Genomic DNA, 14,946 nt, shown 5'->3' with positions numbered 1-14,946 from the left:
ACACCTGGCTTAGAAAGGTTGCTTTGATAGAAAATTGACTATATCAACAGTTAGTTCTAAAAAAATTTACTCATACATATTTATTATTGGTAGTACTGAATATTGAACTCTGGGCCTTGTTACATGCTAAGCAGACACCACAGAGATACATTCTGTTTTTTCTTAATATAATGGGAATTTTTAAAGTAGAAACATGACATTCACAACTTTCTCCAAAAGTGATAAAATAATTATATAGAGTTACACATATTCAATTATGTGAATTATTCTTCTTATGTGTAGTTTTAGGATTCAAAACCTGTTGGAATACTTTTATTTCATCTTCTGGCATGAAGGGATGAAAAGTCTGCTTTCAAGGTTAGTGTTGATTTGAATGAGTTGTTCCACATAGCCTTAGTGTGTTTCAAATGCTTGGTCTCCAGCTAATAGGAATTTGGGAGGTGGAGTCTTGCTGAAGGAGGTGTGTTACTGGGTAAAGACTTTGAGGTTTATTAGCCCAGCTTACCTGTGTTAGCTAGCTCATTATCTTGCTGCTTTCTGCCAGCTGCTATGGCAAGTGATGATGCCCAACCATTGCTGTACCATGATGAAGCTTTCCCTTGAGACTGTAAGCCAAAATAAATCCTTTCCTCCCATCAGCTGCTTTTGGTCAGGTGCTTTGTCCCAGCAATGCAAAGGTAATTACAAGAAGGGACTTCTCATTATCAAAGGGAAATAATTTTTTTAATTAGCAAATAGTAATGTGATTTATTGATATTCATGATTTCTAGTTAGCATAAAAGGTCTTTTTCTTTCTTTTCTGAAGTAGTGTCTCACTGTAGCCTGGGCTGACCTGGAATTTGCTATGTAGTCTCAGGATGGCCTTGAGCTCATGGCGATCCTCCTACCTCTGCCTCCCGAGAGCTGGGATTAAAGTCGAACACCACCACGCCCGGATTTTTTTTTTAAATCTCTTTATTGAGTTATAGTTACATAAAAACTTTGAAATGGAATATTGTATTTGTTATTTATTTTCCTAAATAATTTCGTAATTATTAAGTATAGTATAAGTTTTTGAGTAAATTAATTTCATTTTTTTACCTATACCTAAAAAATTTATTCTAAATGTCCTTTGTACTAAGTAGAGTAATGACTACAAAAATGTCCATATCCTGATCTTAGGAATTTGTCAATATGTTATGATATATGGCAAAAAGGTATTAAAATTGCCTATAAGCTGGCCCTAAATAGGAATATGGTCCAGGGTTTTTCTGTTTGGGTCCAGTAATTGCATGGATCTTTAAAGCAAAAAGAGTCAGAAGAATAGAATAGAGACTCAAGCCGGGTGTGGTGGCACATGCCTTTAATCCCAGCCCTCGGGAGGCAGAGGTAGGAGGATCACTGAGAATTTGAAGCCACACTGAGACTACATAGTGAATTCCAGGTCAGCCTGAGCCATAGTGAGACCCTACCTTGAAAAACCAAACCAAACCAAACAAAAGAATAGAGACTCAATCCATCATTGTTGCTATTGAAGATAAACCAAGGGGGTCACTAGCAGTGGAAAATGGGTAGCTTACAGAAACGGAATATTGGCCTCAGTTCTCAGTTAACAATTATATGGAGATCTGTCTTAGAACCATAGGGGTAACTAAGTAGTGCTAGTAACCATGTGTCCTTCCTTGGCCTCCAGAATGGCATACAGATTTGTAGACAGCTTAATTTTAATCAGCTGAGACCTACATCAGCCTTCTGACCTATAGAACATTGTGTAAATACTGATTGTGATACTGTAGCACTCACTTACTTTCTCATTTCTGGGACAAAACAGCCAATCAGAAGCAGCTTATGATTGAGGGGGAGGCTTTATTTCAGTTTACAGTTTCGAGAGGAAGTTTCATCATGGTGGGGAAAAGCATGATAGGCCTGAATAAGAAGCCCAAGTCACATCTTCACATCATTGAGAAGGAGGTAGTTTGAGTGCGCTAGCTCTGAACATCCTGTAAGCTAGACGAACAAACCTCAAAGTCTGCCCACATGACATCCCTCCTCGTAGAGACTCCACAACCTTTTCAGATTGACACCATCTGGAGACCAGGTATCCAAAACACTTGAGTCTGTGGGGGACATTGCACTCAAGCCATCACAGATACTATATATTTCAGCAATGAAGGGAAGTAAATAAACTTTTAAAACACAGAATTTATAGAATCTATATAAACTATCCTGTCAAAGTCTATTTTTTCTTTTTTAGTACCTATTAGTTGGAAATGCCTTCAGTATTCAGGTTCTATAGACAAACTATTTTGTAGCACTAAATGATGAAGGCACATTCCCAAGGCATTAAGGCTAATGATTGGCATTTTTTCTTTGTGTGTGTGTGTGTGTGTGCATGCACACACACATATGTGTGGAGGTCAGAGGAAGACATTCGGTCCTCCTCTATTATTCTTTTGTCTTATTTCCCTGAGACAAGAGTATCTCACTGAATCTAGAGCTCTCTGTCTGTGGTGAGACTGGTTGACCCAGAGCCCTCATAATCTTCCTTTCTCTCTGATACACATCTCTAGATTTATAGGAATGTGCAATCATGCCTGAATTTTCACAGGAAAGAAGATGAGCTCAGTTAAAGTATATGACTGGAAAGTTCCAGGCACCACTATTGCCATCTACAATGGAATGTTGTAAAACCTAGTAGTTGGCAAATCTGTTGGTCCTAGTATCACTAAGAATCTTTTCTCTTTTTTTGTGGTGGTAGTGATAGGTGTGTTTAATAAATATACATAACAGGTTCTTTTTCTGTGCTATTTTATATCATTATTTTGAACTTTACAATATGAATATATTATATGTTTGTCATATTCCAATTGGTTTTTATTCTTATATCCCCTTTCCCTCAGCCCCCATTCCACTAAGGGCCCTCCTCAGTGGGGTTATTGGTATTCACTGTAGGATCATGATTGCACCAATCAGTCTTTGTGTGGGGGACAGTGCCTCAGGATAGACCTTCCTACCATATGGTTCGTACAGTTATTCCATTCCCTCTTCTGCGGTTTTCCTTGAGCCTTTGTAGATGTGTTATAAATCTCCTTGTTCTCTGTATTGTCTGAATTTCTTCTCTGATGAGTTTTGAGTCTCCTCAGTATCTACCACCATCTCCCTGGAGGAGATGTCAGGTTGGCAGTAAAAGTAGCACTTGTGTTTAAATCACCACTTCCTCTGTAATATCTCCTGGGCTGGTAGATGTGTTAGAGATGACTTTTTGATGTTAGGTGGTTGGTTGGCAGTCTTTTCTTGGTGTATTATTATTGTTGGTTCTTTCTCCCTGGTTGTAGTGGTTTGAATTATGTCCCCTACTGACTTACATGTTAAAATTAAACTAGTAACTTAGATATCCAGCTCCCTGGCTAGAAGAAGTATCACTGAAGGAAGATTTTAGAGTCTAGTCCTCAGGTGCCACCTGGGGGGAGATTTGAATTCCAGCCCAAATGTATGCAGAGAGTTTTGAACTCTGGGGGTCCTACTTGCTGCCAGTTCATGTTTGCTGAATTTTGTTGTTTGCTAGCTGTTTGGTTGTTTCCCTCTGCTTGGATTTATGAATGGGAGCGAGCTTCTTCTGCCATTGATGGAACTTCCCCTGGATCTGTAAGCCTGAAATAAATACCATTGCTCCTACAAATAATGTTTGGATGTTATCCCAGCAACATGAAGCTGAGTACTACACCAGTATTTGCTGGTATCTGTCACAGGCAGATTCTCCAACCAAGAGCAAGAGCAGCCTGAATCAAAGGAGATAAGCATAATCCTTTCAAAGACTTTTTGTTGGTCATTCCCTCTCTTTTTAGCCAAAGAACAGTGGGGGCTTTTCTCTAGAGTCTATGAACTTCCTAACCATAGGACTCTGACTTGGTTCTCAATATAAGATATGAATTCCCTCCCACTGAGTAGACCTCATATCCAATTGGAGAGCAGTTGATTACCCACATAGTTTGTCTGCATTATTGCACAGGTGTGTACATTTTGCCTACCTGGTTAATTTTGTAGCTTGTAGGATGCTTTGCTTGTTCATGCTGTTGGTGATCATCAACCCCCAGCAGCTCACATAGTACTTTACAGCACTATGAAGGCAAACCATCAGGGATCTGGCTTTTTTCTCTTTTGTTGCATGATCTGTCAATGTCCTGCCACTATAGCCTATGGTGCTTTTAGTAGTAATAGGGTTTTAACATTTAGCTCTGGTGGGTAACCTAGTACTTTGGCAACAGCCTTCATTGTTTTGGGGATGTCATCGGGCTCCCTGACTGATAGCTGTCTGTGGGTCGTAACCCAGTTCTGGCATTGAAATTTAACAGAGCCTATGATTTTAGGGTTAAGCTTTCCCTACCCCCTACAGTGCACTTCTGCCCAGCCAGTTTTCTCCCCCCTTATTTTTTAAATGCTTATTTATTTATTTTATTTGTATTTATTTGAGAGAGAGAGAGAAAAAAATACCCACGCATAAGAGAGAGAGAATGGGCATGCCAGGGCCTCCAGCTGCTGCAAATGAACTCCAGGTGCATGTGCCATCTTGTACACCTGGCTTACATGAGTCCTGGGGAATCAAACCTGGGTCCTTTGACTTTGCAGCCAAACACCTTAATCACTAAGCCATCCCTCCAGAACAATATTTTATTTATTTGCAAGGAGAGAGAGAGAGAGAAAGAGAGAGAAATGAGAACACCAGGACCTCTTGCCACTACAAACTCCAGATGCATGTGTCACTTAGTGCATCTGGTTGTACATGGGTACTGGGGAATTAAACCCTAGGCCATCAGGGTTTTGCAAGCAAGCCCCTCAACCACTGAGCCATCCCTCCCCCCTTATTAAGAGTTACAACTTTTAATAGCTTACCAGGAGGAAGATTTCTTTTTTTAAACAGGGTTTTTTTTAAAAAAAGATTTTTTTTATTAGAGAGAGAGAGTGTATATGAGAGAGAGAGAGAGAATATGGGTGTGATAGGGCTTCCAGCCATTGCAAATGAACTCCAGACATAGGTGCCACCATGTGCTTCTTGCTTATGTGGCACCTGGAGAATTGAACCTGGATCCTTAGGCTTTGTAAGCATATGCCTTAACTGCTATGGCATCTCTCCTGCCCCCAGGAGGGAGATTTCTAATGGTACTGATTCATAATGTCAAGTTTTGTTTAACTTCTAGCCCATCCTCACTTATCCCCGTCCCTCCCGCCATGATTTTTCCACCCCTGGATTCTGTTCCTCCACTTGCCTTTGAACTACCTCTTCCACTCATTGCTCCCTGTTTCCATTGTCAGCTTTCATTATAGTTCCTTGCTGGTATTACTAATGCTTACTACAGTTTTCAAACATATCAAGCACATGTTAGGAACCACATAAGAGAATATGCAGTGCTTGTCTTTCTAAGCCTGTATGATTTTTTTCTCCAAGCCCATCCATTTCCTTGCAAATTCCATTATTTAATTTTTCCTTACCACTGAGTAAAACTCCAGTGTGCATATGTACCACATCTTCATTATTTGTTTATAAATTGATAGGTAACTGGCCTGTTTCGAACTAGCTATTGTGAACAGAATAGGAGCAAACATTGCTGAGCAAATAACTGTAGAAGGGTCAAGTCTTGAGGGTATATGCCCAGGAATGGTATAGCTGGATCAAATGGTAGGTTTGGGTTTTTGTTTTTTTTTTATGGTTTTTCGAGGTATGGTCTCACTGTAGCCCAGGATGACCTGGAATTCACTATGGAGTCTCAGGGTGGCCTCGAACTCAAAGCAATCCTCCTACCTCTGTCTCCCAAGTGCTGGGATTAAAGGTGTGTACCACCACGCCTGGCTATTTTCAGATTTTTAAGGAGACTCTAAACTGATTTCCACAGTGGCTGTACAAGTTTGTACTCCCACAAGCAGTAGATGAAGATTGATCTTTTCCCACATCCTTGCCAGTGTTTGTTGTCTTTGAATTTTTGCTGATTATCATTTGTTGTTGTTGTAGTTTTTCATGGTGGGGTTTCGCTCTAGCCCAGACTAACCTGGAATTCACTAAGTAGTTGGGGTGGCCTTGAACTCACAGCTGTTCTTCACTACTGCTGCCTCCTGTGTGCTGGAATTAATGGTGTTCACCACCCCACCTGGCCCTGGTTATCATTTTGACTAGAGTCACAATGTAGTTATTTATTTGAGAGCTCCCTATTTTTGTAATGTAGGCATTTAGCCTATAAATGTCCATCTTAGGACTTTCTACTTCCAGGTGGTACTGTGTATGGTTCTAAAGCAAAGATTTATGAGAAATTGTGGTAATTGGTCAAGATATTTAAATATGCTTTATCTTTGTTCCCCATCATTTCATTTTTAGCTTTTGCCTTTGATGACAGAGCAGCTACAGTGGATGCCATTTGTGAATGTCAAACTTCATGAGCCTTTTGTAAAGTTTATATATTGGTCCCTAAGGCAGCTAGATGCTGGAACACAAGTAAGTGACTTATTGCATATATTTCAAGTAATATTCCATTTAGTGCTACTTTTTTTTTTTTTAATCTCAAGGAGGGGAGGTTTGAGAGTCTTTACAATGTAGCCAGTTCTGGCCTTAAACTCAAAATGCTGCCACAACCTCTCAAGTACTAGGATTACAGGTGTCTGTCACCATACATGTTTATATTTTTTATTTTTATGTGGTATATATGTATCTATCATGTGTACTCTGTTTTATTGAGAATAATCTCCTGGGATTTTTTAGGAATTATACTAAACCTGTATATCAGTTTGAGAAGAATTTATGTCTTGTGTGTTGAGTCTTCCAATTCATGTGCATAACCATCTCTGTATTCCTTTATAGATTTGATTTTTTTTTTTTTCTTTCGAGGTAGGATCTCACTCTAGCTCAGGCTGACCTAGAATTCACTCTGTGGTCTCAGGGTGGCCTCAAACTCACAGTGATCCTCCTACCTCTGTCTCCCAAGTGCTGGGATTAAAGACATGCACCACCATATCTGGCTTGATTTCTTTTTGTTGTTGTTGTAATGCATTATTATTTTTATGTGTGTGAGAGACAGAATGGTGCAGCAGAGTTTTCAGCCACTGTCAAGAAACTCCAGACACATGTGCCCTCTTGTGCACATGATTGTGCACTTGTGTCACTGTACATCTGTTATGTGGGACCTGGAGACAAGAACATTAGTTCTTAGGCATCACAGGCAAGTGCTTAACCACTAAGCCATCTCTCCAGCCCTAGAGATATGATTTCTTTCATCATTGTTGTATATTTTTCTGTATAAAATTCAGGTGAATGCTGTATTTACAGATATTTATATTTTTAATGGTTTTATTTTATTTATTTATTTATTTGAGAATGACAGACAGAGAAAGAGGCAGATATATATAGAGAGAGAATGGGCACACCAGGGCTTCCAGACACTGCAAACGAACTCCAGACATGTGCACCCCCTTGTGCATCTGGCTAATGTGGCTCCTGGAGAATCGAGCCTCGAACTGGAGTCCTTAGGCTTTACAGGCAAGCACTTAACCACTAAGCAATCTCTCCATCCATGATTTTATATTTGTTTTTTGAGGAACGAAAGCATTTTCTCCATCAAATTATGTATATACTACTTGAAATATAAAGATAAAATGATTGAAAACAAAGTCATAGCATAGGTACCTGTCTAACACCAATTATGACAGTTTTCTAATGCATTTTCCTAGTGTTTCCTTAACCTTTTGTGTGTCAATGTCTATATGGATAAGTGCATTACATTCTTTTTAATTATTTTAAATACTTTTATTTGTTACCAGAGTTGGGAAGGGGAGAATGGGCATGCCAGGACCTCTTGCTGCAGCAAATGAACTCCAGATACATATACCACTTTGTACATCTGTGTTTACATGGGTACTGGGGAAATTAAATCTGCACTGAAAGCTTTACAAGCAAACACCATTCACCACTGAGCATCTCCCAAACCCCTATTACATTATTTAAAATATTTTAAATTAATTAATTAATTTACATGTATGTGTATGCATGTGCATACACACATATACTGCCAGACTGCTAATGAATGCCAGGAAGCATGGGCCACTTTTTGTGATCTGAATTTGCATAAATACTGAGGAACTGAACCCAGACCAACAGGCTTTACAAGCAAGTACCTTTCACTAATGAGCCATCTCCCTAGCCCTCTACTACATTCTTGACATGGGGATTTGTGGGGAGTTTTATATTTTACCTTGTCTTTAAAAAAAAAACACAAAAATTTATTTATGGGCTAGAGACATGGCTTAGCAGTTAAGGTGCTTGCCTGTAAAGCCAAAGAACCAAGATTCAGTTCCGTAGGACCCAAGTAAGCCAGATGCACAAGATTGTGCATATATCTGGAGTTTATTTTTGGTCACTGGAGCCTCTGAAGTGCCCATTTTCTCCTTCTTCCCCCCACCCATCCTCTCTGCCTCTTTCTCTATCAAATAAATAAGAATGTTTTTTAATTAAAATATTTATTTATTTGAGAGAGTGAAAGAGGCTGTTAGAGAGAGAATGGGCATGCTAGAGCCTCTAGCCACCACATATGAACAAACTCCAAATGCATGCACCACTGTCTTTACATGGATACTGACTGAGAGTCAAACCCAGGTCCTTGGGCTTTGCGGACAAGTATCTTAATCACTGAGCCATCTCTCCAGCCCTCTATTTTTTCCTAAAAATTTTTTTTTTTGTTTTTATTGATCTTTCAAAAAAAAACTCATGTGTTTCTCTATTTTTCTCTTTTTAATTTCATTGAATTCTTCTATTTTTTTTTTAATTTCTTGAGATTATTTTGTTCTCCCTTTTCTAGATTACTGAGGTGAAAATTTAATTTGTGACTTTTTTTATTTTTAGAGAGAGAGAGAAAGAGAGAGAGAGAGAGGGAGGGAGGGAGGGAGGGAGGGGGAGAGGGAGACAGAAGTAGCACACTAGGCCCTCAGCCATTGCAATTGAACGCCAGATGCTTGTGCCACCAAGTGGACATGTGAGACCTTGCACTTGCCTCACCTTTGTGCATCTGGCTAACATGGGATCTGGAGAGTAGAACATGGGTCCTCAGGCTTTGCAGGCAAGCACCTTAACCACTAAGTCATCTCTCCAACCCCTTTTACTTTTTTTTTTTTTAACTTGAGGAGGGGAGTTTTGAGAGTCTTTACTGTGTATCCAAGGCTGGTCAAGAACTCACAGTCCTGCCTTAGCCTCCCAAGTGCTGTCACCATGTGTAGCTACTTTTCCATCATGTGTTGGTACCATAATTTTCCTCCTTCTTGCCCCTATATCCCGGCTCAGGACACTATGAAAAGATCAAACATAAGAAATCAGGGTATAATAGAGAAGAATTTCAATCCAGAGGCTTAGTAGGTGTTTTCAACAAAATCATAGAAGAAAATTTTCCCCAAATTGGGAAATAAGTGGCAATGCACATAAAAGAATCCTTTAGAACACCAAACAGACAAAACCTGGAATGAACCTCTCCTCTCTGTGTTAAGATTAAATTACTAAACACACAAACCCAAGAAAATATATTGAAAGCCGTTAGAAAAAGCAAATCACCTACAAAGGCAAGCCCATCAAAATAACAGCAGATTACTCAACACAAACTCTTAAAAGCCAGAAGGGCTTAGAATGGTATGTTCCAAGTTCTGAAAGGTAATAACTGTCAACCAAGATTACTTTATACTGCAAATCTATCTATCCAAATTGATGAAGAAATAAGGACATTCCACAACAAAAGCAGACCAAAGGAATTTATGACAACTAAACCAGCTCTAAGGAAAATATTTGAAGGAACTCTGCATACTGAAGAGAAAGCAAAACACCCAGAGGAGGAAACAGGAAAAAAAACACACACTCAAATAACAATTAAAACAAACAAGTAAAGGGAAAACAGGAAACACTACAAAACAAGACTGGCAAGAATAAATACATACCTTTCAATAATAACTCTTAATGTCAGTGTCCTCAATGCACCATCCAAAAGACACAGGCTTGCAGACTGGATTAAAAGTCAGGATCCTGCCATTTGTTGCCTCCAGGAAACTCATCTCTCAATAAAAGATAGACACTGTCTTGGGGTGAAAGGATGGAAAATGGTATTTCAAGCAAGAGGGCCTAGGAAACAAGCAGGGGTTGCTCCTAGTATCTGACAGGATAGACTTCAAACCAACATTAGTGAGGAAAGATAAAGAAGGTCATTTTATACTGATTAAAGGAACATTCCAACAGGAAGACATTATAATCATAAGCATACATGCACCTAACGTGGGGGCTTCCAGTTTCATCAAAAAAAAAAAAAAAACACAAACAAATATTAGACTTAAGGTCACAGATAGCACCAAACACAGTTGTAGTGGGTGACTTCAATACCCCATTCACATCAATTGGCAGGTCATCCCAGAAAAACAATAAATAGTCATCTGAATTTAATGATGTCATGGAACAAATGAACCTAACAGGTATCTACAGAACATTCTACCCAAAAGCTGAAGAATATACATTTTTCGAAGCAGCACACGGAGTATTCTCTAAAATAGACCATATATTAGGACACAAAGCAAATCTCAACAATTACAGGAAAATTGAAATAATACCTTGTACCCTATCTGACCATAATGGGATTAAACTGCAAAACAGCTACAAGAAAAGTTACAGAGCATACAGAAACTCATGGAGACTAAACAGAACACTATTGAATGATCAATGTGTCATTGAAGAAATCAAAAAAGAAATCAATAAATTCATAGAATCAAATGATAATGACAATGCAACATACCAAAACTTTTGGCGCATAATGAAGGCAGTCCTAAGAGGAAAATTTAGAGCTCTAAGTGCTTGTATTACGGAATTAGAAAGTTCACAAATAAACAATTCACCATAAGGCCTTAGAAAAAGAAGAACAAGGCAAACCAAAACTCAGTAGATGAGAAGAAATAATAAAGGTTAGAGCAAAAATCAATGAAATAGAAACCAAAAAAAACAATCAGAAAAAAATCAATGAAACAAAGAGTTGGTTTTTTGAAAGAAGAAACAAGATTGATAAACCCTTAGCATATTTGACCAGAAGAAAGAGGAGAAAAAAAGTTAATAGGATTAGAGATGAAAAAAGGACCATTACAACAGATACGAAAGAAGTTCATAAAATTATAAGGACATACTTTAAGAATATATATGCCTCTAAGTTTGAAAATCTGAAAGAAATATATGATTTCCTTGATTCATATGACCTGCCAAAATTAAATCAACATGACATAAACCATTTAAATAGACATTCTATAATGAGTATAGAGATCCAAGCAGTTATAAAAAGTCTCCCAACTAAAACAAGTCCAGGCCAAGACAGATTCACTGGTGGATTTTACCATAACTTAATGGAAGAACTAACACCGTTGCTTCTCAAACTTTTCCATAAAATAGAAAAGGAAGGAATTCTACCAAACTCCTTCTATGAAGCCAGCATCACCCTCATACCAAAACCACACAAAGACAGCACAAAAAAAGAAAATCAGAAAGAAAGAAAGAAAAAAGGAACAGAGAGAAAGAAAGAGAGAAAATTACAGACCGATCTCCCTCATGAACATAGATGTAAAAATTCTCAAGAAAATATTGGTAAACAGAATACAAGAATATATCAAAAAGATTATTCACCCCAACCAAGTTGGCTTTATCCCAGCGATGCAGGGATGGTTCAAATTGATAAATGGATAAATGTAATACATCATACAAATGGTCTGAAGCACAAAAATCACATGATCATCTCAATAGATGCAGAAAAGGCATTCAACAAAATCCAACATCCTTTCATGGTAGAAGTATTACAGAAACTGGGTATAGAAGGAACATATCTCAACATAATAAAATCTATTTATGACAAACCTACAGCCAGCATAATACTAAATGGAAAAAAACTTGAAGCTTTTCCACTGAGTTCAGGAACAAGTCAAGGGTGCCCACTGTCCCTACTTTTATTTAATAGAGTACCAAAAGACTTAGCTATAGCAATAAGGCAAGAGACACTCATAAAAGGGATATAAATTGGAAAGGAAGAGATCAAATTGTCCTTACTTGCAGATGATATGATTCTGTATATAAAAGGTCCTAAAAACTCTACCAGCAAACTGTTAGAGCTGATAATCACTTTTAGTAATGTAGCAGGATACAAAATAAATAGACAGAAATCCCAGTGGCATTCTTCACAGAAATAGAAAAACCAATCCTAAAACTCATTTGGAAGCACAAAAAACCTTGAATAGCCAAAACAACTTTGAGCAACAAAAATAAGGCTGGTGATATAATCATACTCAATTTTAAGCTATATTACAAAGCCATCGTACCAAAACAGCATTGGTATTGGCACAAGACAGACATGTAGATAAATGGAACAGAATAGAGGACTCAGATGTTAATCCAGGCAGCTACAGCCCTCTGATTTTTGACAAAAATGCCAAAAATACTCATTGGAGGAAAGACAGCCTCTTCAACAAGTGTGGGGAAATTTATCTAGATGTAGAAAGATGAAAATTAATCCTTGTATTTTTCCATGGATAAGAATCAATCCAAGTGGATCAGGGACTTTAATCTCAGACCTGAAATTCTGAAATTACTCAAGGAAAAGGTGGGGGAAACCCTTCAACATATTGGCATAAGTAATGACTTTCTAAATATAACCCCAGTTGCACAGGAAAATAAAGCCAGTAATCAACCACTGGGAGCTCATGAAATTACAAGGCTTCTGTATAACAAAGGACACTGTGAATAGAGCAAAGAGACAACCTACAGAATGGGAGAAAATGTTTGCCAGCTATGTATCTGATGGGATTAATATCCAGAATATATAAAACTCAGAAAACAACAGTAAGAAATCAAACAACCCAATTAAAAAATGGGCTATAGAACTAAATAGAGAGTTCTCATCACAGATGGCATGTAAACATCTAAAAAGTTGTTTTACATCTTTAGTTAGCCATCAAGGAAATGAAAATTAAACCTACGTTGAGATTCCATCTCTCTTCTGTCAGAATGGCTATCATCAAGAAAACAAATAGCAATAAATGTTGGCAAGGATGCCTTAAAAGGGAGACCCTTCTACACTGTTCGTGGTAATGTAATCTGGTATACCATTATGGAAAGCTGTGTGGAGGTTCTTGAGGCAGCTAAAAATAGACTTAACCACATGATCCAGCTATAGTACTCCTAGCCATATATCCTAATGACTCACTACCTTAGAGATACTTGCATAACCATGTTTATTGCTGCTCAATTCACAACAGCTAGGAAATAGAACCAGCCAAGATGTCCATCCACAGATGAATGGATAATAAAGATGTGGTAATTTACACAATGCAGTTCTATTCAGCGTAAAGAAAAATGAAATTACGAAATTTGCTGGGAAATGGATGGATCTGAAAAGGATTATACTAAGTGAAGTAACCCAGGGCCAGAAAGCCAAACGTATCATGTTCTGTTTCATATGTGAATCCTAGCTACAAATGTATAGACTTGTGTGTGAGCTGGAACCAAAAGTCAGTAGCAGAGGCCCATAAGCTAGAAAAGGGCTATATGGGAAGGAGGAGAGGGAAGGACTTTAGGGGATGGTATTGTATATATGTAAGTAAAAGAACAGATCACAGGGAGGGGAAAGGCCTAAGCGAGGTCAAGGGAAGAGATTGTATAAAGGAAAGTAGGGGAGGGCCAATCAAAATTCAAGATATTCTGAATAAGACATATGAAAATCTACTTTCTTGAATAATAGCGCATCTGGATGCCATAGTTTGTTACTAGAACATTTTCAGTGCCAGGGATGGGATACCTTCCAGTGAGTTGTTGGCCAGGGAGGTCCCTGTTGCCTCCAAAACATTACAGGCTATTGCCAAGGCCCTTGGCTTCCCATAAAAAATAAATAGTAAGACCCTATTGTTGAAGACTTCACATGCCTGAGCGGCAAACTGACTGAGAAATCAAGCTGATGCTGAGTAGAAAACCTTCTTCCCGTAGCCCAGCCAACTGAAAGCTGGAAAAAGCTGCACTGTATGCAGCCTTATGGCAGACAGAAGTCATCAATAGTGAAAATAGTGGATACTGGAAGCCTCAAGATTGGCCAGACCTGCCAAATGACTAAACTAGTGCAATAGTGGCATGTTGGCTCTGGGGGAAACCAACTGCTCTCTAATTAGACTGAAGGCCTGCTCTATGGGAGGGAATACATACCTGGTACTGAAAACCTGATCAGAAGCCTATGGCAGGGGAGGTCATGAGCCTTATGGTTATAAAGCCTGCTCTTGTGCATATATTACTCTCACCAAATTGTCCTGAATGCACTACACTTAATGTTCATACTCACATATTAATGCTAATCTCACTTCTGGCTAAAGAAGCTTCTCTGGTTAAAGAAGCTTCTATTGCCAAGTTACTCCATACACATGCACCACTTTGTGGATCTGGCTTTAAGTGGGTACTGGGAAATTGAACCTGGGCCATCAGGCTTTGAAAGTAAGCACCTTTAACTGCTGAACCATCTCTCCAGCCCCAAATCTGGAAAGTTTTTAGTCATTATTTTTCAAGCATTTTTGTCAGCCTTACCTGCATTTCTTATAGCTTACCATTTCCTTGAAGTTCTATTGTTGTTGGATTATTTATTTATTTGTTTGTTTTGGTTATTCAACTTGGTTTTCTGTTGTTTCTTTTTTCCAATAGCTGATTCTTTTTTTCTATTCCTTCCATTCTGCTACTGGGCCTTTTTATTATATTTTCCTACTGAAATTTGCAGTTGGTTCTTTCATACTTTTTTTAGTTAGGGGAGACTTTTCTATCATTTTAATATAATTTTCCAAAAAGTAATTAAGACACATTTTATAAAGGTTGCTTCAAATTCTTTGTCACATAATTCTAATATTTTCATACTAGTATTGGCAGGTATTATTATTATACTTTAATTATTTAATGTATTA

General features: G+C 38.2%; 1 protein-coding gene across 6 annotated transcripts in view; it reads left to right on the top strand.

The window, feature by feature from the left end:
- The window catches only part of Ccdc138 (coiled-coil domain containing 138), a 151,770-nt gene that overhangs the window by 87,241 nt on the left and 49,583 nt on the right, over nt 1-14,946 (top strand). For all 6 annotated transcript variants that reach the window (XM_045148509.1, XM_045148511.1, XM_045148508.1 and 3 more), the window contains one exon: nt 6,344-6,460. In XM_045148509.1, coding sequence (XP_045004444.1) covers nt 6,344-6,460 — 117 coding nt within the window. The remainder of the gene's footprint in view (nt 1-6,343; nt 6,461-14,946) is intronic.

The sequence above is a fragment of the Jaculus jaculus genome, chromosome 4 (assembly GCF_020740685.1).
Source record: "Jaculus jaculus isolate mJacJac1 chromosome 4, mJacJac1.mat.Y.cur, whole genome shotgun sequence".
Classification (NCBI taxonomy): domain Eukaryota; kingdom Metazoa; phylum Chordata; class Mammalia; order Rodentia; family Dipodidae; genus Jaculus; species Jaculus jaculus.
The sequence above is the reverse complement of the archived record's forward strand: the minus strand, read 5'-3'. Positions and strand labels throughout refer to the sequence as shown.